This window comes from Saccopteryx bilineata, chromosome 3 (genome assembly GCF_036850765.1).
Source record: "Saccopteryx bilineata isolate mSacBil1 chromosome 3, mSacBil1_pri_phased_curated, whole genome shotgun sequence".
Taxonomy (NCBI): Eukaryota; Metazoa; Chordata; class Mammalia; order Chiroptera; family Emballonuridae; genus Saccopteryx; species Saccopteryx bilineata.
Window position 1 is genome coordinate 118,221,813 of NC_089492.1, and position 22,976 is coordinate 118,244,788.

Below are 22,976 nucleotides of genomic sequence, written 5' to 3' on the forward strand. Positions count from 1 at the left end.
ATCTTGGGCAAGTAATTTAATCTGTGCTTCTTTTTTTTTTTTTTTAAAGATAGTGTGTTTCAAGTGTGAAACAAGTGAGTTAGGTTTGCTTGTTTGTATTTTGCCTAATTGGTGCATTGATGCGGGGCAGCGCCATGTGTGTATAGTCTATGGGAGGCTGCAGGTGCTTGCCCTCAAGGCTGCAGAGTGTAAATTGTGGACTGCCTGCCTCCATGGGGAGCAGCGATTGTTAGCTATTGTTTGCCAGAGAAGGGGTATTTCTGCCTAGTCTCTTTTTCTTGTGTGGGCCTGTGTCCTGTGAATCTGGTGAGTCCCGAGAGTCCGAGAGTGAGTCCCTGGAGCCTGGAGAGGGGTTCAGGGCTTGGGAGCCCTGAGAGAGCAGGAGGCAGTTTTCCCTGCCTGTTTGCTTGTCTGCTGTTGCAAGACTAATAAATGGAATGGCCCACCATTTTCCGGCTCCGCAGTTCCTTTACTATCTGCCCAAATCCAATGTGAACCTGCATGGTCATGGCGAAACAAAGTTTTTGATTTATTATGTGTCATGGATTGTGTAAAGCCAGTATCCACGGCCAGGGCCATCATCACAGCAGCCCAGCCCATGCAGGTTCGCATTGGATTCGGACAGTCGGTAAAGAAACAAAGGAGCCAAGAACTGATGGGCTGTCATCTTTAATTCTAGCTTGCACTCGGCGGGCAAGCAAAAAACACACACTGGGCTCCAAAACCCACTCACATTCAGTGCTCACAAAGCTACTGACTTATCCGAGTTTCCTAGAATCAAAGGTTTCTAGCTCACCAGACTTATTCATCTCTGTTCCCATCTCCTTCCTTCTCCAGCATCAAACTGCACAAACTGGCCTCTCACTCAATACTCCGCCATCTTGGCTGCTTCTCCTGGACACATGGCCTCTTTCTGCTTTCCTCTCTACTCTCTCCTCTAATGATAATCTCAGGAACCAAAAGTGAGCAAACACATATATCATATTTACAAACTCATTTGACCAACAGATTGGAAAATTCTTTTTTCCCTACTGTAAGGACAGTAGTTGTGGCCACCATCGCAGCCACCTGGCTTGTGCAGGTTCCCATTTGATTCGGACAGACGGTAATGAAACAATGAAGCCAAGAAATGGTGGTCATTTTCTTTATTTCTAGCCTCACACTTGGCTGGCGAGTTAAAACAAACACACAGGCACCAAAACCCATTCACACATTCTCCAGTTCCACAACCAGGAAAATTGTTTCCAAGTTTTCCTAGAGTCATAAAGCCCCTCACTTCTGTTCCACTTCAGCACCTGGCCATCTTGGCTGCCTGCTTCCCCTGCAACAATGTGGTCTCTGCCAAAATGACCTCCTAGCTCCTCCTTCTTAAAACTTTTTGGCAGGACAATCCCTCCTCCAGCACACATTAGCATAACCAAGCCCCTTCCCAAGCAGTGGCCATTTTTAACAATAAAAGTAAGCAAAACCAGAAAATACAGATTTTACAATCTCATTTCCCCAACTCCTACTGTTCTTAAATTCTTATGGCTGGACTAATAAAATTGGCACAAGACCAGATAAACAGGACAAAATGTTAAATATGTGGACGTAGGAGAATAATGCATGCTGCACTCAGAAATGATGAACCGGTGAGCATTTTATACTTTTTGAACAAAGAAACAATAAATTTGTGAAGAATTGGCAAGACAAAAAATGCTTGCTCAGTTGGTTAGAGTGTCATACTGAAACACCCCCATGTGGGTTGGATTCCCAGTTAGGGCACTTATAGGAAGCAACCCATGAATGTACAAGTAAGAGGAACAACAAATGAATGCTTCTCTCTCTCTCTCTCTCTCTCTCTCTCTCTCTCTTATGCTGTCTCTCTAAAATCAGTTAAAAAATTGTTCTTTTAAAGTTAGTGATCAAGGTTTGGGTATTCATTAGGAATCCAATGTTTGGACTTGTGTAGTAAATTACCAAAGAGGCAACAAGGTTTGTTTATACAGGCTTTTTTGGTCCTGGATTTTTTAACTCCAATGGTAAGAGTGTCTCTCCCCTGTGAAGCAAGGAAGGCACCTTCCGTAGGAGATTTATTTCCCGCATTCAAGAAAACAAAGGAGGGGAGTCATACTCTGCTAGTCAAGTAACTTTAATTTGGAGTAATCAGTATAACATTGTGGAATATTTTGGGGCAGCCTGTTTTAGGACCCGACATATGAAAATATTCAAACATAAGAAAAATAGAGAATAGTATACTTCTTACCTGATTTATAATACTTTCTTTCCTTATTTTTTTTTCTGGAGTATTTTAAAGTACATGTCATGATATTTCACTTTAGTATCTTTAAACTACATAATTACAATATGATTATACTAAGGAAGGAAAACAGGCCCCCTCCTTCCTGAAAAAAAGAAACAAATAGAAGGGAAAGGAGCCAGCAGGGATAACTGAGTCAGCCAGTTATAATTTAACTATATCCCATAGTCCTCTAAATGGTTGCTTAGAGTCACAGTACAAAGCAAGAATAGCGGGATCTGTATGTAACTATGACCAGTGATCTGGAAACCTCTTCCCCCCCTTGCTGACCCCACTGAGACTTCCCCTCCCCTCTCCTGGAGTCCTGGGAAACCTTAAACAAGGAAATCACATGTCCATTGCTTAGATACTATAAAGGTATATAACCTATGAGAAAATCTAATTCAAGGAGCCTGTGGTTTGGAGCTACAAGTCCCACATGCTCCACAGGCTTAATAAATTCTCCTTCCTTCATTGATTAAATTATCTGAGTGTCTTACCTCCATCAGGTTGCTTCCTGCTACAATACAGTTAACAATAATTTCTTAATATTCAGAGTTCTCTTATTGCTCCCATAAATATCTTTTGTTCAAACCAGGATCTGACCATAGACCACACATTTCATTTGATCACTATGTCTAGAAGGAAATTTAGAAGTAGAGATGAGGTTGAGGGAGCCATTTTTGAATTTTAGGAATGAAGTAGATCACTAAATTCCTCTGCAGAGACTGAGGGCAGGAAGAAAGAATTGGAGTCTGAAGAGACTAGAAAAGATTGGGAATAAATATACAGGTGATCCTTGAACAACATGGGTTTAAACACATGGGTTTATTTATGTATGTGTCCCCCACGCCCCAGTAAATATACAGTAGGCTCTCTATATTCCCCGTGGATTCTACCAACCGTGGTTGGAAAATGGTTGAGAATCCAGAAATGTGGAGGACGGACTGTGTGCATTGTTCTGTGCCATTTTATGTGAGGGACTTGAGCACCCCCAGATTTTGGTATTTGCTGTGTGGACATAAGAAACATCTAAACCTGTTATCAATTTATTTAAGCCAAACTGACAACAGCTGCTGGGAAGCAAAATTTCAACGGATTGAGAAAATGCTCTGGAAAATGACAGTTTTACCACTTATTTTACACATCAGAGTCAGAGGGGGGTTACATGGTATTCGTTGGTGATAGATCAAGGAGGCAGAGAAAGTGAAGCTGTGAAATCTCTGAGATTGGATAAAAAGTATAAGGAATAGACACATACTTCTGTTACATAGGTGGGTACAGGATAGTTAACAGTAGTAATATAATAAATAACAAAGTAACAAATAACAATAACATTACTAGTGAAGGGCTCTGTAGGGAGATTGTGCCCTGAGGGGTCTGGAAAAGAAATTACCCTGACATTCCAAAGGTATGTTATCATAGAGGTAAAGACAGGCTCAGTTAAGGTAAAGATTGACCTTTACAAGAAAGATATTGGCCTAGGATATGAGTACACACCATGAACTGCTTTTAGTTAGGAAGTTTTAATTTCAGGCCATCCTATGTGATTACTTTGTCTCTGAGTTTGTAAGGGCTTCCTTGCTGGCCTCCCCTGAATTTGTCAGGTTTAGTATGTGGCTCCTTTTTCGTCCTCAGTGGGGATCCTGAAACCAGTCCCCTTTGGATACTGAAGGATGACTGTAGTTTTTCGGGAGTCTAAAGTTGTATGTAGATTTTCCAGTGTGTGGGGGGTTGGTACCCCAAACTACATGTTCAGAGGTCAACTGTAGTTAAAGATGGAGAAATAGATGGTAGGTAGCCTGTTCTTATAGTAAGTAGCCAGCTGAGAAAACCTTGCAACAAAAGCATTGAGAGTTTATAATGGAAATTGTCTTAATCAAATTATCAAACTAAGTAACATTAATAAATAAATTGGCCTGACCAGGTGGTGGCGCAGTGGATAGTATGTCAGCTTGAGCGTGGGACCTCTTGGTCGCTGACTTGACCCAAAGGTCACTGGCTTGAACCCAGTCATGGACTTGAACAAGGGTCACCCACTCTGCTGGAGCCCCCCCCCCCCAAGTCAAGGCACAAGTGAGAAAGCAGTCAATGAACAACGAAGGTGATGCAAGGAAGAATTGACGCTTTTCATCTCTCTCCCTTCCTGTCTGTCCCTATCTGTCCCTTTCTCTGTCTCTGTCTTAAATAAATAAATAAATTGACACCTGTGCCTCCTATATGTTTTGCCCAAAAAATGTATAAACCAACTCTAACGAGGAATGTCCCTGGAACACAGTTGACTTAGACTCTTCAAACAGTCAAGAGAGAACTGGATCATTGTGGGTCGTCTTGGACGCTGGCTACTTACTATAAGGAGAAACAGGCTTTCTAAGTAAAGAAAACTATTTTGGGGGGCATTCAAGTGAAGATTTCAGTGGGCCTGAATATAAGGAGTATAGAGTTTATAAAATATCAAGATTGGTAGTCATGTTAGTGATGATGGTAGTATTGTTAAAGTGTAATTTTCCAAAAATGTCAAATTGTGACTCTCGTACAGGTACAAAAATGAACACGTTAAAAAATTTTATTTTACTCATATAAGGCAACCAGATAGATATAATTCGTTCAAAGGAAAAAATAAAAACAGCACAAATTTATATGGAGTAAAGGAATGGAGATGAACTGCAAATTAAGACCAAACAAAATTGGTGTTTCTCCATTACTCTAGGGATCCTCAATTAAATTGCTATTTGACAGGCTATAATTTACATATCTATCAGTAATCTACTGCTTACAAAGAGTTCCTAAATAGCTCAAATGCATTGAACTGGACTAGAATCTGATAACCTGGAAGAGTGTGTTATAGAGCAGTGGTTTTCAACCACTGGTCTGCCAGAAATTTTGTGTGGGTCCACAAAAGAATCTATAATCCTTGGGTCTGTACTCTTCATACAACATCAGGGTGGTTAACTCATTCACAGAGCAGCACAAAATTTCTGGTGAACCTGCAGTTGAAAAGCACTGCTATAGAGGATACATAGGATATTTTGTTTTGTTTCTCATTTAATCCTCACTACAATCCAATGAGGAGGTGTCCTTATCTCCATATAAGAAATGATGAAATTGAGGTTTAGAGTAGGTCAATAATTTGCCCAAGTTCTTACTTAGGGAAATGGTAGTACTGAATACAGGTTATTTTGACTCCTTAACCTGTAGTTTTAATCACTTAGTTAAAAAATGGTACTGTATAGATAAAGGGTAGGGAACCACTAGTTTCTTGAGCTGTGTTTTAAAGGAGTTGGCAAAAAGATGGGAGTTGTAGAGGATATCACAGCCAGAGGAAGCAGCATGAGTCCTGGCATTGAGATGTAATACATCATGGGATATTTGGGAAACAATAAGTAAAAAGAACTGTTAGAAACTTCTGCCTTCCTACTTTTATGAAGTACACTTCTTACTGATGACTAAACATGAGATTTTGAGGCCACCCAACTCCATTCTAATGAATTTGTGAATTTTAAGAGGCAGTTAGTTATTATGAAAATAATAGGACTTACCAGGCAGAAAAAACTTAGTTTAAGATCCCAATACTACAGTTTAATTAGGTAAAATTGGGTGAATTGCTTAATATTTCTAAGCATCAGTTTCTTCATATACAGAATAAGAAAAATAATTTCTGGCCCTGGCTGGTGGCTCAGTGGATGGACCATCGGCCCGCCATATGGACATCCCGGGTTCAATTCCTGGTCAGGGCACACAGGAGAAGCGACCATCTGCTTCTCTCCCCCTCCCTCTCCACCTTCTCTCCCCCATCACTTCTTCTTTTCTCCCCCTTCTCTCCCTCTTCCCCTCTCACAGCAAGTGTCTCAGTTGTTTTGAGCTTGACCCTGGTCACTGAGTATAGCCTAGTACTTGAGCAGAGGCCCCAGATGGGGTTGCCAGGTGGATCCTGGTTGGGGCACATGCGAGAGTCTGTCTCACTATCTCCCATCCACTCACCTAATTAAAAAAAGAAGAAAGAAAAACTCCTAAACAGTGCTTGGCATATGGTTTTTATTTGATAACTGTAGTTGTTTTTTTTTTGTTTGTTTGTTTGTTTTTGTTTTTTTGTGAGAGGAACAGACAGGAAGGGAGAGAGATAAGAAGCATCAATTCTTTGTTGCGGCACCTTAGTTGTTTATTGATTGCTTTCTCATATGTGCCTTGATTGGGGGGGAGTCTACAGCAGACCGACTGACCCCTTGCTCTAGCCAGCGATCTTGGGCTCAAGCTGGTGAGGCTTGCTCAAACCAGATGAGCCCACACTCAAGCTGGCGACCTCGGGGTTTTGAACCTGGGTCCTCCGTGTCCCAGTCCAATGCTCTATCCACTGAGCCACTGCCTGGTCAGGTGATAATTGTAGTTATTATATTAAAGTTCTACTATGTGGTATTCTCTTTATTCTTCCAGGAAAGTAATTTAAATCCACTGGATACAAAATATATTATAGCCTGACCTGTGGTGGCGCAGTGGATAAAGAGCCGACCTGGAACTCTGAGGTCGCAGGTTCAAAACCCTAGGCTTACTGGTCAAGGCACATATGGGAGTTGATGCTTCCTGCTCCACCCCCCTTCTCTCTCCTCTCTAAAATGAATAAATAAAAAAAATATATATATATATATTATAAGGGTCCTTCATAGCGTAAAAGAATGGACCTATTGTAGTTAGTATTTTTTATTTTATTTTTTATTTTATTATTTTTTGTGTGTGTGTGTGTTTTTCTGAAGTTGGAAACGGGGAGGCAGTCAGACAGTCTCCCGCATGCACCTGACTGGGATCCACCCGGCATGCCCACCAGGGGGCGATGCTCTGCCCATCTGGGGCATCGCTCTGCCACAATCAGAGCTATTCTAGCACCTGAGGCAGAGGCCATGGAGCCATCCTCAGCACCCGGGCCATCTTTGCTCCAGTGGAGCCTTGGCTGCTGGAGGGGAAGAGAGAGAAGAAGGAGAGGGGGAGGGGTGGAGAAGCAGATGGGCGCTTCTCCTGTGTGCCCTGGCTGGGAATCGAACCCGGGACTCCTGCATGCCAGGCCGACACTCTACCACTGAGCCAACTGGCCAGGGCCAGTATTTTTTAAATTAAACAAATATTTGCATAAATAATGCACAAGTCTTTCTTCATTTTAAGTTCCATATACAGTGGAACACAGTTACAGACACAATGATAACGATCTTGTAAGAAGCTAAGTAATATGAAACTGGGGGTTTTTTGGTATATTTTTTTCAGTATCCTAAAGAGGTAACCAAATTTTTTAGTTTTGGAAAAGGAATTTGTTATACAGTGTGTCCGTAAAGTCATGGTGCATTTTTGACCGGTCACAGGAAAGCAACAAAAGACAATAGAAATGTGAAATCTGCACCAAATAAAAGGAAAACTCTCCCAATTCATACCTATTCAGTGCAGTTCGATGTGGGCTCACGCACAGATTTTTTAGGACTCCTTAGGTAACTATCCCGTATAGCCTCTACAGACTCATCACTGACTGATGGCCTACCAGAACGGGGTTCTCCACCAAACTGCTGGTTTACTTCAACTGCTTATCCCACCAAGTAATGTTATTCCTATGTGGTGGCGCTTCGTTTAAATGCACCAATATTCACGTTGTACTTTGGTCACGGATTAGAATTTAGCGAGCCACAGAACACACTGAACTTTCCTCTATACCGTCCACACCTCAACTGGCATGGCCGTGGGCTGCTCTGCTGTATACACGGTGTTACGTCATCATCTGTGCATGTGCACATGCTGCCACATCATCCTACAGAAACTGGGAGGGTTTTCCTTATATTTGGTGCAGGTTTCACATTTCTATCGTCTTTTGTTGCTTTCCTGTGACAGGTCAAAAGTGCACCATGACTTGACGGACACACTGTAATATTAGCTTTTTCAAGAATACTACTACCTTATCTACATACTCATGACCACGTTATTAAAATTCCAAGTGACTGCTATTGAAGTTTAAGAAGAATAGGTATTATGCAATAGAGGGAAACTTTGCAGCTTCCAGGACAGTCATCTGCATGTGGCCAAAATCGAATAGTTACTAGGATTCTGTGTTGATGTTTTACGAATATTTTTCTGGTATCCAAAATTATCAAGTCTCTCTAAATAGACTTCTAAGAGACTGCTTGATAAACCAGGAGGCTGTTTTGTCACTTGATGGTTGAGCTTACTTGTCTATCCATTGACCAAAATATTTGTATGCTCTTCAGATATTCAAGACATCTTTTTCTAACATCAATTTACATGGAAAGTTAAGCTAATAATTGGATGATTGATTGAATCAGAGTAGAAGGAGTTGAAGTAATGTGTCTTTGGGGTTCTTTGGAAAAGAACCAAGTTTCAGTTATGCCAAGGACCTAGGAGACCTGGTTGACAGTTGGCTAAAGTTCCAGAAGATGTGGTGATAAGTGTTGTAATTGAGTGTGTAAAACCAGTAGCCGAGGCCACTATCACAGCAGCCTGGCTCATGCAGGTTCGCATTGGATTCGGACAGTCGGTAAAGAAACAACGGAGCCAAAAACTGATGGGCCATCTTCTTTAATCCTAGCTTGCACCCGGTGGGAAAGTAAAAACACACACTGGGCTCCAAAACCCACTCACATTCAGTGCTCACAAAGCTACTGACTTATCCGAGTTTCCTAGAATCAAAGGTTTCTAGCTCAATAGACTTATTCACCTCTGTTCCCCATCTCCTTCCTTCTCCCTGCACAAACTGTACACAAACTGGCTTCTCACTCAGCACTCCGCCATCTTGGCTGCTTCTCTGGCCTCCTCCACATGGCCTTTCTCTGCTCTCTGCTCTCCTCTCTCCTCTAATGATAATCTCAGGAACCAAAAGAGAGCAAGCTCCTGTTCTGCCCCCCATTTTATAGTGTAGATTCATAACCTTTAATCCAATATACAAAATAGGGAAGTTTCTAATACAAAGTCACTTATCTGGGGCATGATGGGATTGTACCACCCCACATCAAAAAGGGTGGGAAAGGCTTAACCCCATAACCAAGCCCCAGGCTACAAGGATTCTGCCTGCCTTTAGCCCACCCCCAACACACATTAATATCACCTGGATGACGGCCTCCTCGTGGGCAGCGCCATCTTTAACAAAGTGAGCATAATACATTTTATCTGCCCAACAGAGTGTAAGTTTGAACTCCTTGCTGAACGACAGCCAGTAATTCAAGTGACAAGGAGTTGGGGCAAGGAAAGTGACTTTCTTTGGAAAGCCAGCAAGCCAAGAAGATGGTGAACTAGCATCCTCAAGAACCATCTTGAGAAAGTACAGAATTCAGGCTTCTTTTATGTCAGGAGAAGGGGCTAAGGAGTGGGGTTTGAGGTTAGAAGGTGATTCATGACCACAGATATTTGGACATCAGCAAAGGTCAAAGAGTGTCGGGACAGTGAAATTTTTTTGCTTTTGGCAAACTTCAGTTGCCATGGTCTGTCATGAGGTTCCTATAAATCTTTTGATAAACAATTATTGTTTTTGTACATACCTTTCTTATCTTCTTGAGGTAGTTTCCAGCAGGGAGGTTGTTTCAGTAATTACTAGGCTACAGATTAGATTACTTTAATGATTATCATATCTATGTGCAGGACTAAACAAAAGTTGCTAACTGACATAATTGAGAACTGTGCAGGCTTGAGCAAGATGGAGTCAGAAAGACTATTTTATTTTATTACATTGTTAGCTTCAGTTAGGACAGGCAGCCTTGGGAATTAAAATTTTGGGAAGATATATGCCGGAGGATATTGGCATTTGAGGCTGAGGATTTCTATCTCAATTGTGTATCTCTAAAACCCTTGAAAGCCCCTATGGTCTTTATCATTAAACTCATGGCTGAAACAATAGGAGTACTCAAGCACTTGAAAAATGAGTAAATAAACATTTTAAATAGTAATGTAGATAGTGAAAAACTCATAGTTTTGAGTTCTTTATTTTATCAAATACAGCTAATGCTTGACTTAGGACCACAATTGGTTCCGACAGACTGGTTGTAACAGGATTTGTTTTTTTTTTGTTTTTTGGGGGTTTTTTTTGTATTTTTCTGAAGCTGGAAACGGGGAGGCAGTCAGACAGACTCCCACATGCACCCGACCGGGATCCACCCGGCATACCCACCAGGGGGCGATGCTCTGCCCCTCCGGGGCATCGCTCTGTCGCGACCAGAGCCACTCTAGCGCCTGGGGCAGAGGCCAAGGAGCCATCCCCAGCGCCTGGGCCATCTTTTGCTCCAATGGATCCTTGGCTGTGGGAGGGGAAGTGAGAGACAGAGAGGAAGGAGAGGGAGAGGGGTGGAGAAGCAGATGGGCCCCTCTCCTGTGTGCCCTGGCCGGGAATCGAACCCGGGACTTCTGCACGCCAGGCCAACGCTCTACCGCTGAGCCAACCGGCCAGGGCCTGTAACAGGATTTGGTCGTAGGCTATATGTACAGTACTGTGAAATGATGTTATAAAAATCTTTAAGTCATATTTTATCATAATTTTCTTTCATTATTGTTATATATCATAATTTTTTTGTTCATTTTATGCCATTTGTATCATCTCTACACCATTTTGTTTCTTATTTTTACATTTGTCAGGTTTAAGTAAAACACTGCATTACCAGTACAACTGATTTAATATTTGCAAAGACAATTTCCTCTTGGTAGACATCTTGGAAGGGGTTTGATGAAAAATATCCAAGACACAAAACACAAATTGCTGTACCAAGTCTGAGATAACAGTTGAAATGGTGCACGTGGAGATGGTAGTGCTGCTGGAAGCTGGTCCGCACTGTCGTACGCCCAGCTGGGCAACACTGGTGCTGCCAGATGTGGAGCATGTCATGGCTAGCGGTTGTGGTTGTAAAGTCGAATGGTCGTAAGTTGCATAGGTTGTAACAATCAATATTTGTACCCTTCTTTTTGTTTTTCATTGTTTCTGTTCTGTTTCAATGTCTTGGAGTCTACCGGTGTAGTTCCATGGAGAGGCAAACTGCATGTCTCTGGATCCCCAAAGTCAACCTTCATTTTTCTGTAATAAAGCCCTAGATCTCAATGTGAACAGTCACATTTGTGTTGTTATATTCAAGTTAAAGTTTAGTAGATATAAATAAAATGAAACATGTCTTTAATAGAAAGCACTCTTTCTGTTTATGATTTAAAGTTTTCTTTTTTATGTCTTATATGCAAATTAATTTCAGGCAACAGTGCTGCAATTAGAGACTAACCTGTGTCTTTCTCTTAATATTCAACTGTGCAAATTTGACATTGATGGGAATGAAAATGGCCTTCTCAACAGACCCTGCCAACTCAAGAGACCTTGTCTCATTTTTCAAATTGGCTGCAAATCTTTTTTTCTTCTCTTGACAACATTCTTTTTTTTATTTATTTATTCATTTTAGAGAGGAGAGGGAGAGACAGAGAGGAGAGACAGAGAGAGAGAAGGGGGGGAGGAGCTGGAAGCATCAACTCCCATATGTGCCTTGACCAGGCAAGCCCGGGGTTTCGAACTGGCGACCTTAGCATTTCTAGGTTGACACTTTATCCACTGCGCCACCACAGGTCAGGCTCTTGACAACATTCTTAATTCTTCTCAAACAGTAGTATCTAAATCTACAAAGTTCTTTGGATAAAATGTTTATAAAAGCCGCACATGATTTCTCTAAAACGCTACTCTCGTTCCTGGCATTTCCTTGCTGTTATTTCAGTTGTCTGAATTGTCAAGAGATTCAGATACCACCCATGTTTTACAATTTGTCAATAATGAAATAAGCACCTGTATTCCATGCACGGAACTCAAGTGAGACAGGTAAATAAAAGATATTTTGTTGGTTTTGTGAAGGTTAATAAACAAAAATCTCTTTTAAATTGAAGTTGGAAGGGCCTATAAGGGGGGGACTCTCATGCCCTACTTTCATTGTCAGTTACCCCACATAGGGATTGACTGCTTCCCATAGCCAACAGGAAGATGTTTTTCTACTCGACTATTCCAGCAGGAAGAAAGAGGATCTTCTCCTTGCCCAGCAGCCACTCAGCCAACAAAAAAAAATTACCAATGAAAGACTACACTTCAAACTCACCGTTTCCTCCAATGAACTCTTTGTTTGTAACAGCCCCTCTGAACTCCCTCTTTCCTCTATAAAAGAACATTTCTCTACTTTGTCCTCCATACTTGCGTGTTGTTTGCCTGTAGGTGGCAGGTCTCAAATTGCAATTCTTTGTTGTTTTTGCATAAACCAATTTTGAGAATAGCTGGCTGTCTAAGATCAACAGCTTTCGGTTCTGTGCTCCCTATTTTCAGTTCTTGGTTCATAATAGACATTGCAGAAAACAAATGTATTTTGCAAGGTCAGAGAACTATTTGACTTTTACACTGAGAAGTAAATTATTTAGACTTCTTCCAAACACTCATTTTTTATTATTATTTTAAGCATGCTTGTGCATGCGAGAGGGCGTGGAGAGACAGACAGATGAGAAGCATCACCTTGTAGTAGTGTCACTTTGGTTGTTCATTGATTGCATCTCTTATGTGCCTTGACTGTGGGGGGGAGGCTCCAGTCAAGCCAGTGACCCCTTGCTCAAGCCAGTGATCATAGGGTCATGTCTATGATCTCATGCTCAAGCCAGTGAACCCTGTGCTCAAGCTGATGAACCCACACTCAAGTTGGCAACCTCGGGGCTTCGAACCTGGGTCTTCAGCATCCCAGGTCGATGCTTTATCCACTGTGCCACCACCATGTTAATTCAAATCCATAAAAGTACATTATGGGAAGGATTAAAATAGTCATCTTAGCCTGACCTGTGGTGGCGCAGTGGATAAAGCGTCGACCTGGAAATGCTGAGGTCGCCGGTTCGAAACCCTGGGCTTGCCTGGTCAAGGCACATATGGGAGTTGATGCTTCCAGCTCCTCCCCACCTTCTCTCTCTGTCTCTCTCTCCTCTCTCTCCCCCTCTCTGTCTTTCTCCCTTTCTCTCTCCTCTCTAAAATGAATAAATAAAAATTAAAAAAAGAAAAAGAAAATAGTCATCTTAAGTTTTGTTATCTAAAAGAATAAAACAAATAAAAAAGGAATATTTATTTAAAAAGTTATTGAAGAAAATTAAAAATTAAGTCCCCTCAGCCATTAAAACAAAACACATAGCTTTCTAGACAAATACCCTGTGAATATAACTTCTTATGTTTTTATATGATGTTTGTTTTTTCTTTTTACAGAGACAGAGAGTCAGAGAGAGGGATAGATAGGGACAGACAGGAACGGAGAGAGATGAGAAGCATCAATCATTAGTTTTTCCTTGCGACACCTTAGTTGTTCATTGATTGCTTCTCATATGTGCCTTGACCACGGGCCTTCAGCAGACCGAGTAACCCCTTGCTCGAGCCAGCGACCTTGGGTCCAAGCTGGTGAGCTTTTGCTCAAACCAGATAAGCCCACGCTCAAGCTGGCGACCTCGGGGTCTTGAACCTGGGTCTTCTGCATCCCAGTCTGACACTATATCCACTGCGCCACTGCCTGGTCAGGCTATATGATGATTTTTATAACTTTGACTTTTAGGTATCTCCTTGAACTACTTACTGTACTAAAAATTTTAAGTTGCCACCTACATTGAGTAAAATTCTCTATTTTTTTAAAAAGATTTTATTGGGGGGGATAGGAGTGGGAATATCAACTTGTAGTACTTGTAGTAGTGGCTTCTTCTTTTTTTTAAGTGACAGGAGGGGAGATAGACTGACTCCCACATGTGCCCCAACTTGGATCTACCCAGCAACCCCCTCTGGGGCTGATGCTTGAGTCAACTGAGCTATTTTTAGCACCTGAGGCCAATTGGACCAACTGAGCTATGCTCAGTGCCTAGGCAGGGAAGAGAGAGAGAAGGGAAGAGGGAGGGGGAGAGAAGGAAATGGTCGTTTCTCATGTGTGCCCTGACTGGGGATTGAACCCAGGATGTCTGTACATGGGGCCGATGTGCTATTCACTGATCAAACTAGCCAGGGCCTTGATTTTCAATCAGTTCTCCAGTTTCCAATTATACTTTTACTCAGAGTAATACATAATACTTCCTATTCTTTTGATCACCTGGAGTTCTACAGTGGGAACTGCTTGCTTCTTAGCTGTATCAGAGAAATTATTGTACCCAGAGCCCTAACTATACTGCTCACAAAAATCAGGGGATCAGGGAATGTGCAGATACTCCAGTACGTTCAGCCTTTGTATAGTACATTTTCACCAATGAAATAAAAGTTGGTTTTGCATCTCATTTGCATAATCAAACAACTTTCTTTGACTTGTCATTTGCTTTTCTGATGTTCTTGTTTAGTAAAAAAAATCAAATGCTTTTTTATAATTTCACATTAATTTTGAAATATTCCTAATTTTTGTGAGCAGTGTATTTATAATTGCCTTACTGTTTTCTATTCTTTCTACCATCTTCCATATTTTTTTATTTTTGTTTGTGATTAAGAATTGAGAAGCCCTGGCCAGTAGCTCATTTGGTTAGAGCATCATCATCCCAATATGGCAAGGTTGTGGTTTCCATCTCTGGTCAGGGCATGTACAAGAATCAACCAATGAATGCATAAATAACTGGAACAACAAATCATGTTTCTCTCTCTCCCTTCCTCTCTGTCTAAAGTCAATTAACAAAAAAATTATTTAAAAAAAGAAACTGAAAGGTTGAGTAGTTTTTTTGTACCCATTATTACCTGAATTTTATGTTTTTAGTCAGTTGACTATAGAGTAGGATCTAAGTAAATGGTCTGTTAATATTGAGAATAGCAAGTGGCTAGATATATTCATTTTGCTGCAGATGACTATAATTAAAATTCTGCAATTATGATCAGATTTTTAATATGGAAACAAATGAAAATGAAATTTCATGTAAAAATGTTCTGGAAAAAAAATATTTTTTTTTGGTATTTTTCTGAAGTGAGAAACAGGGAGGCGGAGAGACAGACACCCACATGCACCTAACCAGGATCCACCCAGCATGCCCACCAGGGGGCGATGCTCTGCCCCTCTGGGGCATTGCTCTGTTGCAGCCAGAGCCATTCTAGCCCCTGAGGCGGAGGCCATGGAGCCATCCTCAGTGCCTGGGCCAACTTTGCTCCAGTGGAGCCTTGACTGTGGGAGGGGAAGTGAGAGAGAGAGAGGAAGGAGCGGGGGAAGGGTGGAGAAGCAGATGGGCACTTCTCCTGTGTGCCTTGGCTGGGAATTGAACTTGGGACTTCCACATGACAGGCCAACCGTCTACCGCTGACCCAACCGACCAGGGCCTATTCTGAAATATTTTTTAAAAATTCTTTAATTTGCTTGATCAGGCAGTGGCGCAGTGGATAGAGCGTCGGACTGGGATGCAGAGGACCCAGGTTCGAGACCCCGAGGTCGCCAGCTTGAGTGCAGGCTCATCTGGTTTGAGCAAAAAGCTCACCAGCTTGGACCCAAGGTCGCTGGCTTGAGCAAGGGGTTACTCGGTCTGCTGAAGGCCCATGGTCAAGGCACATATGAGAAAGCAATAAATGAACAACTAAAGTGTTGCAATGAAAAACTGATGATTGATGCTTCTCATCTCTTTGTTCCTGTCTGTTTTTCCCTATCTATCCCTCTCTCTGACTCTCTGTCTCTGTAAAAAAAAAAAAAATCTTTAATTTTAAGCTGACAATTTCTGGTCAGTTAAGAATCTTATTTGATAGCGAAGATACATGGATTAGCAGTGTGATTTGTCTCCCAGGCCTAACTACTAAGTGAGACTGTTTGAGAAACTGGGACCAAAACTACTTCAGCAGAGATCATAGGTGTGATCTGTAGCCCTTCCACTAGACTGTAAGCATAGTGTGAGTTATCTCAACATGGTGCTGAGCTTTCTGGACACTTGGTAGATATTTGGTGATCAGTTGACTGACTGACTAAGTACATGAAATCTTGTACATGAGCAAGAAGGATCTTACAAAGCCAAGTACAACCTGAGTTAGGGATAGAGGTTAGAAATCCACTTGAATAGTTACTAAATGTGCAAAAATGTCTGCTGCAAGGGTTGAGTTATCTTTAAGGGCAATGTAAATCTCAAATACAGTTGGAGTCTCAAAGTTCAGCTACCCTTTTTACATGGAGAGTCCATTGCTTTTTCTCCCCATTCAGTATTTTGTTAATTTTTTACCTTAATAAAAACTTTACTGCCCTGGCCGGTTGGCTCAGCGGTAGAGCGTTGGCCTAGCGTGCGGAGGACCGGGGTTCGATTACCGGCCAGGGCACATAGGAGAAGCGCCCATTTGCTTCTCCATCCCTCCGCCGCGCCTTCCTCTCTGTCTCTCTCTTCCCCTCCCGCAGCCAAGGCTCCATTGGAGCAAAGATGGCCCGGGCGCTGGGGATGGCTCTGTGGCCTCTGCCCCAGGCGCTAGAGTGGCTCTGGTCGCAACATGGCGATGCCCAGGATGGGCAGAGCATCGCCCCCTGGTGGGCAGAGAGTCGCCCACGTGCCGGGTGGATCCTGGTCGGGCGCATGCGAGAGTCTGTCTGACTGTCTCTCCCTGTTTCCAGCTTCAGAAAAATGCAAAAAAAAAAACAAAAACAAAAACAAAACACTTTACTAAGGATTTTTCAGACATGCAATAAATAAGTTGCTGATATTGAAATCTCAAGGCTTGATTTAATTAAGGAAACAAGTAAGTTCCACAAGGCTACCCTGAAAATGCTGGGAAGTTGGTTAGGTTTACTTACTCGCTAAGCATACCTCTTAGAATACAAGATTAAAATTTGTATCTGTGTACGATGACCAGTTGCTGTGTGTCAAAAGAGCTTCCCAATTGCTTGAGACTTTTAAAATTGAGGATGTTCAATCTTCAGTTGTCGTGGGTATTCTAGTCCACGCCATAGATATGTATCACCATATTCCACACATACTCTCATACAATATGTACTTTAATTTTTTTCTCATTCCCACTTAGTTCTCTGTCACTACATTTGGGGCTTGGTTAACTGTTCAGCTGTGCCCTTCATTAGACATTAAGAAGTCAGTAAACTGGAAAGTTCTTGCATAGTGGCTATTATGTACTAGTTGCACAAGTTAGTGAGCTTTTTTAATGTGTAAATTTGTTAAATTAGCATGTAGGATATGGCAGTAATACCCAACAGAAGCATCAGTCAGTTTTATATTAAATCTAGTAATGGGAAATATGAATTTGCCTTTGAAATATGATTTGATTTCACTTCTGTTTTTAGCTGTGTGCAATGAAACAAAGTTGGATGTTCTGTGCAGAGGCTCCAGTAACTTCCCAGAGTTTGGAGACATCAGATAAACAGACTATTATTTTATTACGGAGGGCAGCAGTCAGAATTAATTACATGGATTTGTGAGGAATGAATTTACCTATCCATGCCATAGCTATTCTTTTTACTGCTTTTCAATTTGTTTATTGGGTAATTTAAGAAATTCTAAATAATTATAACTCCCTCTTTTTCCCCCTATAAGAAGAGCCAGGGATAGATAATAGTGGTTCCTAAAATTTGCTATCAACCTGAAGTATTTTCCTTTTTCTGTAATAAAGAATAATGGCATTTTTTAATTTTAATTTTTAGTTTTGTCTTTTAATCTTTTCAGCTTGTTCATTGCCAGCACCTTTTCTCCTCCTCCTCCTCCTCCTCCTCCTCCTCCTTCTTCTCCTTCTCTTCCTCCTCCTCCCTCCTCCTCTTCTTCTTCTCCTTCTCTTCTTCCTCTTCCTCCTCCTCCTCCTTCTTCCTTCCTTCTTCCTTCTTCTTCTTCCTTCCTTCTTCTTCCTCTTCCTTCTTCTTTATTCTTCCTCCTTCTTCCTCCTTCCTCCTCCTCCTCCTCCTCCTCCTCCTCCTCCTCCTCCTTCTTGAGTGAGAGAGAGAGAGATAGACAGAAATAGACAGACAAGAAGGGAGAGAGAGAAGAAGCATCAACTTGTATTTGCGACACTTTAGTTGTTCACTGATTGCTTCTCATATTTACCTTGACCAGAGGGCTCCAGCTGAGTCAGAGACCCCTTGCTCAAGCCAGTGACCTTTGGGTTCAAGCCAGCAACCTTGGGTCATGTCTTTCATCTCATGTGCAAACTGGCAACCCTGTGCTCAAGCCAGTGAGCCCAAGCTCAAGCCAGAGACTTCAAGGTTTTGAACCTGGGGACACAGCATCCAGGTCGATGCTGTATCTTCTGCACCACCACCTGGTCAGGCTTATTTTCTTCTTGGTATCCATTTTCCCTTTATTGAAATGTAACTAGGATTTTTTTTTTAATGCTATAGGCTGCTTACAGGTTTTATTTTCTTTTAAGATTTTATTTATTTATTTTAGAGAGGGGAGAGAGAGAGAGAGAAGGGGGGAGAAGCAGGAAGCATCAATTCCCACATGTGACTTGACCAGGCAAGCCCAGGGTTTCAAACCAGCTACCTCAGCATTCTAGGTCAATGCTTTATCTACTGTGCCACCACAGGTCAGGCACCAGAATTTTTATTATAGTGAAAATGGGGCCATTTAGCTATTAGTTGATGAAGTTGGATATGAGTTGTTTTTATTTTAAAATGCAGCTGACCTAAGTTGCAGAGACAAAAGAACCTTCCGATATATGTCTACCCTCAATAGTGGTGCTTCTTTTTTTTTTTTTTAAAGAGAGAGACAGGGAGAGAGATGAGAAGCATCAACTCACAGTTGTGGCACCTTAGTTGTTCTTGATTTCTTTCTCATATGTGCCTTGACTGGGGGAGCAGGGCTACAGCTGAGCCAATGACACCTTGCTCAAGCCAGCGACCTTGGGCTCAAGCCAGTGATCCCGTGTTCAAGGCAGCTACCTCAGGTTTTTGAATCTGGGACCTCCATTGCGACACTACCTGTCAGCCACCTGTCAGGTGATATAACAGTGCTTCTTCCTTTTTTTTCTTAAAGGACTTTATTTATTCATTTTAGAGAGGGGAGAGAAAGAGAGAGAGAGCGAGAAGAGGGGAGAGCAGGAAGCATCAACTCCCATATGTGCCTTGACCAGGGAAGCCCAGGGTTTTGAACAGGCGACCTCAGCATTCTAGGTCGACGCTTTACCCAGTGCGCCACCACAGGTCAGGCTAGCAGTGCTTCTTAAACTATGTCTGCTGAGAGCCAGTTTTATAGTGTGTATTTTTTTTTAAATTTTCAATCTCTCACCAAAAATTTTTTGGTGCCTTTAGGTGGAAAAGATGCTGAGATGACATACAAAATTAAGGAAAGTCTGCAGGAACCAGGGCCTCAGGGATTGTAAGAACAGGGATATCACTCCATTGGAACCCACTTTTATCTCTGTTTTGGCTTCATTGTTTTTTATTCAATCAGGCCTGTGCCAAAATATCAACAATGGCTCTCTTTAACCACAGCCTTATATCCTTCTGGTAACCATGACCCCTAGAAGGCAATACCATTTCTCTTCCTGTTCTAAATTGGGAAATTCGTTTGGAGCTCATGCCAACCCTAGCAGCCAGGAGAGGAGATGAACATACCGAAGAAGATACAGGGGAAAGCTTGTCTTGAGACAAGCTAACCATCGTTAACCATCACTGGCCTCTCCAAGGCTTTATTGCCCCAGCCCTGTAATGATTTTCTGCTTCAGGTTAGCTGCTTACTGTTCTCAGATCAGCAATGGCAATTAAGTTTTGAAAATGTATGGAAAAGCATAAAGTAGCATGCAATTTCATAGTAATATTGTGAATGAGCTGTTTGGCTGACAATGAACTACAAAAGTAGAATAATGCATTTATTTAACAAATTTAGCTTCTTTATGGACTAGGGATCATACATTTATAGTATGTTAAACTAAGCCTGGCTGTTAGGCACTGTGGAATTATGTCAGATTCATCAGAGAGCTATAGTGCTCACAAAAATTAGGGGATAGTTCAAAATGAATATGAAGCGATAAAAAAAGCATTTAATTTTTTTATTATTAAATGAACATTAGAAAAGCAAGCGACAAGTCAAAAAGTTGTTCAATTATGCAAATGAGATGCAAAACCAACTTTTATTTTATTGGTGAAAATGCACTATACAAAAAAAGGCTGAAAGTACTAGAGTATCTGCATGTTCCCTGATCCCCTAATTTTTGTGAGCAGTGTGATTTTGTTCTCTTACTTGAAAATTTTTATTTTACTATCATTTTATTTTATTATTTCCGTACCATAGTACTAGATATTTAAAAATTAGATTATGATATAGAATTTCAGTGACATGGAATTTTTAACAGTAGCTTTTCTGATATTTGATATTTGCACAGAATATTTTTGTACTTATGAAGATTGTATTGTCATCACTGTCACTTGACCCTTTTGTGAAAACTTACTCATTGATTATGAATTGCTCAAAATATGATCGTTAGTTAAGAATCTACTTTTTTCTAATTATCTACCAAATTCAAATTCATTTTTTCTGTCATTACAGTCTATTGCATCTGCAGACATGGATTTCAACCAGCTGGAGGCATTCTTGACTGCTCAAACCAAAAAGCAAGGAGGGATCACATCTGATCAAGCTGCTGTCATTTCTAAATTCTGGAAGAGTCATAAGACAAAGATTCGAGAGAGTCTCATGAACCAGAGCCGCTGGGACAGTGGGCTTCGGAGCCTGAGTTGGAGAGTTGATGGCAAATCACAGTCAAGGCACTCGGCTCAGATATACACGCCTGTTGCCATAATGGAGCTGGAAATAGGGAAAAACGGACAGGTGAGTTCAACTTTAATGAATTTCCCTTTGTAAAGTATATTTCCATTACATATAAACAGTACATTCAAATTGGTTTTATATAACAGTTTTCTTTGCAGAAATGGTCAGAATAATAGGAAAAGATCCTGTTTCCTAGAATCCCACATCAGAGGTAGAATCATCTAAAAATGTGAATACTCTCAATTGTGTATAGAATCTGGAAACTGCTCTCAGGGTTCTGGGAGCTATTGCAGAAGAACCAAATGGGTCAAAAAGGTGATTGTGTAGAAGTTGGTCACTTCTCCATTTTGGTTAGATCTTAGAATTCTTGGCATTTGGTCAGAATCTCCAAGGCATTGATAGAGATGCTAAATAAACACCAGGAATTGGGATTAAACAACACACCTGGTCATCTTTACAGGCAGTAAGGTACAGGAGACACTCCATCTCTGAAGTACTGTAGCATATTGTTCCTAAAGACCCTACGCATGCTATCTCCGTCCTTGAGCCCACAAGTAATTTTTAATTTGATTTTGATTATATATAAAACACTGCTGCTTTTTCTTGCAGTCATTAAAGCAGGTCATTTTATTTTATTTTTTTATTTTTTTGTATTTTTCTGAAGTGAGAATCAGGGAGGAAGACAGACTCCCGCATGCGCCCAACCGGGATCTACCCGGCATGCCCTCTAGGGGGCGATGCTCTCGCCATGTAGGGTGTTGCTCTGTTGCAGCCAGAGCCATTCTAGTGCCTGAGGTGGAGGCCATGGAGGCCTCCTCGGTGCCGGGGCCATCTTTGCTCCTAAATAGAGCCTTGGCTGCAGGAGGGGAAGAGAGAGATAGAGAAAAAGGAGAGGGAAGCAGATGGGCACTTCTCCTGTGTGCCCTGTCTGGGAATTGAACCTGGGACTTGCACATGCCGAGCCGACACTCTACCACTGAGCCAACCAGCCAGGACAAAGAAGGTAATTTTAGTATCTACCTGGTTTTTCTTGAAATCATTTGATTTGTGCTCCAGATGACAGACTTTTAATGATCTGGTATATAGGTCTTTTTTTGGGGGGAAAGCAGAAACTTGTAATTAGGGAGAAAAAAACCAGAATTTTTGGGGTAGATATCCAGAAGAGGGATTGCTGAGTCATATGGTAACTCTATTCTTCATTTTTTGAGGAACTGCTATACTGTTTTTCATAGTGGCTGTACCAGTTTACATTCCACTAGCACTATATGGGGATTCCTTTTCCTCCACTTGCTATTACCTGTCTTGTTGATAACAGTCATTCTAACAGGTGGGAGTTTTGATTGCACTTCTCTTATAGCTAGTGAAGTTGAATATCTTCTCATATATCTGTCAGTTGTTTGTATGTCTTTTAGGGAGAGGTGCCTGTTCAGGTCCTCTGCCCATTTTTTAAATTATATTGTTTGTTTGGTGTTAAGTTGTATGAGTTCTTTATATATTTTATGTATTAACCCCTTGTCAGAACTGTTGTTTGCAAATATAATCTCTCACTCAGGTGGTTGCCTTTTTGTTTTGTTATTGGTTACTTTTGCTGTGCAGAATTTTAGTTTGATATAGTCCCATTAATTCATTTTTGCCTTTACTTCCTTTGTCTTTGGGATCAAATTCATTAATTGTTATTTACAGCCAAGGTCCATAAGTTTGGTACCTGTATTTTTTTCTATGTAATTTATTGTTTTAGATCTTATATTTAGGCCTCTGATCCATTTTGAATTAATTTTTATATGTGAGGACAAACTGTAATCTAATTTCATTCTTTTACATGTGGTTTTTTAATTTTCCTAGTACCATTTATTGAAGAGGATTTCTTTTCTAAGTTGTATGTTTTTGGCTCCTTTGTCAAGAGTTATTTGTTCATATACATGTGGTTTTATTTCTGGGCCCTCAAATCTATTCTATTGGTGTGTGTGTGTCTTTTCCTGCCAATACCATGCTGTTTTGATTATCGTAGCTCTGTAGTATAATTTGAAGTCAGGTAATGGGATACCAGCTTCATTCTTTTTTT

The 22,976-nt window shown here is 41.2% G+C and overlaps 1 protein-coding gene across 3 annotated transcripts in view; it reads left to right on the forward strand.

The window, feature by feature from the left end:
* The window catches only part of COMMD1 (copper metabolism domain containing 1), a 142,828-nt gene that overhangs the window by 28,680 nt on the left and 91,172 nt on the right, over positions 1-22,976 (forward strand). For all 3 annotated transcript variants that reach the window (XM_066264759.1, XM_066264760.1, XM_066264761.1), the window contains one exon: positions 20,693-20,974. In XM_066264759.1, the coding sequence (XP_066120856.1) occupies positions 20,693-20,974 (282 nt within the window). The remainder of the gene's footprint in view (positions 1-20,692; positions 20,975-22,976) is intronic.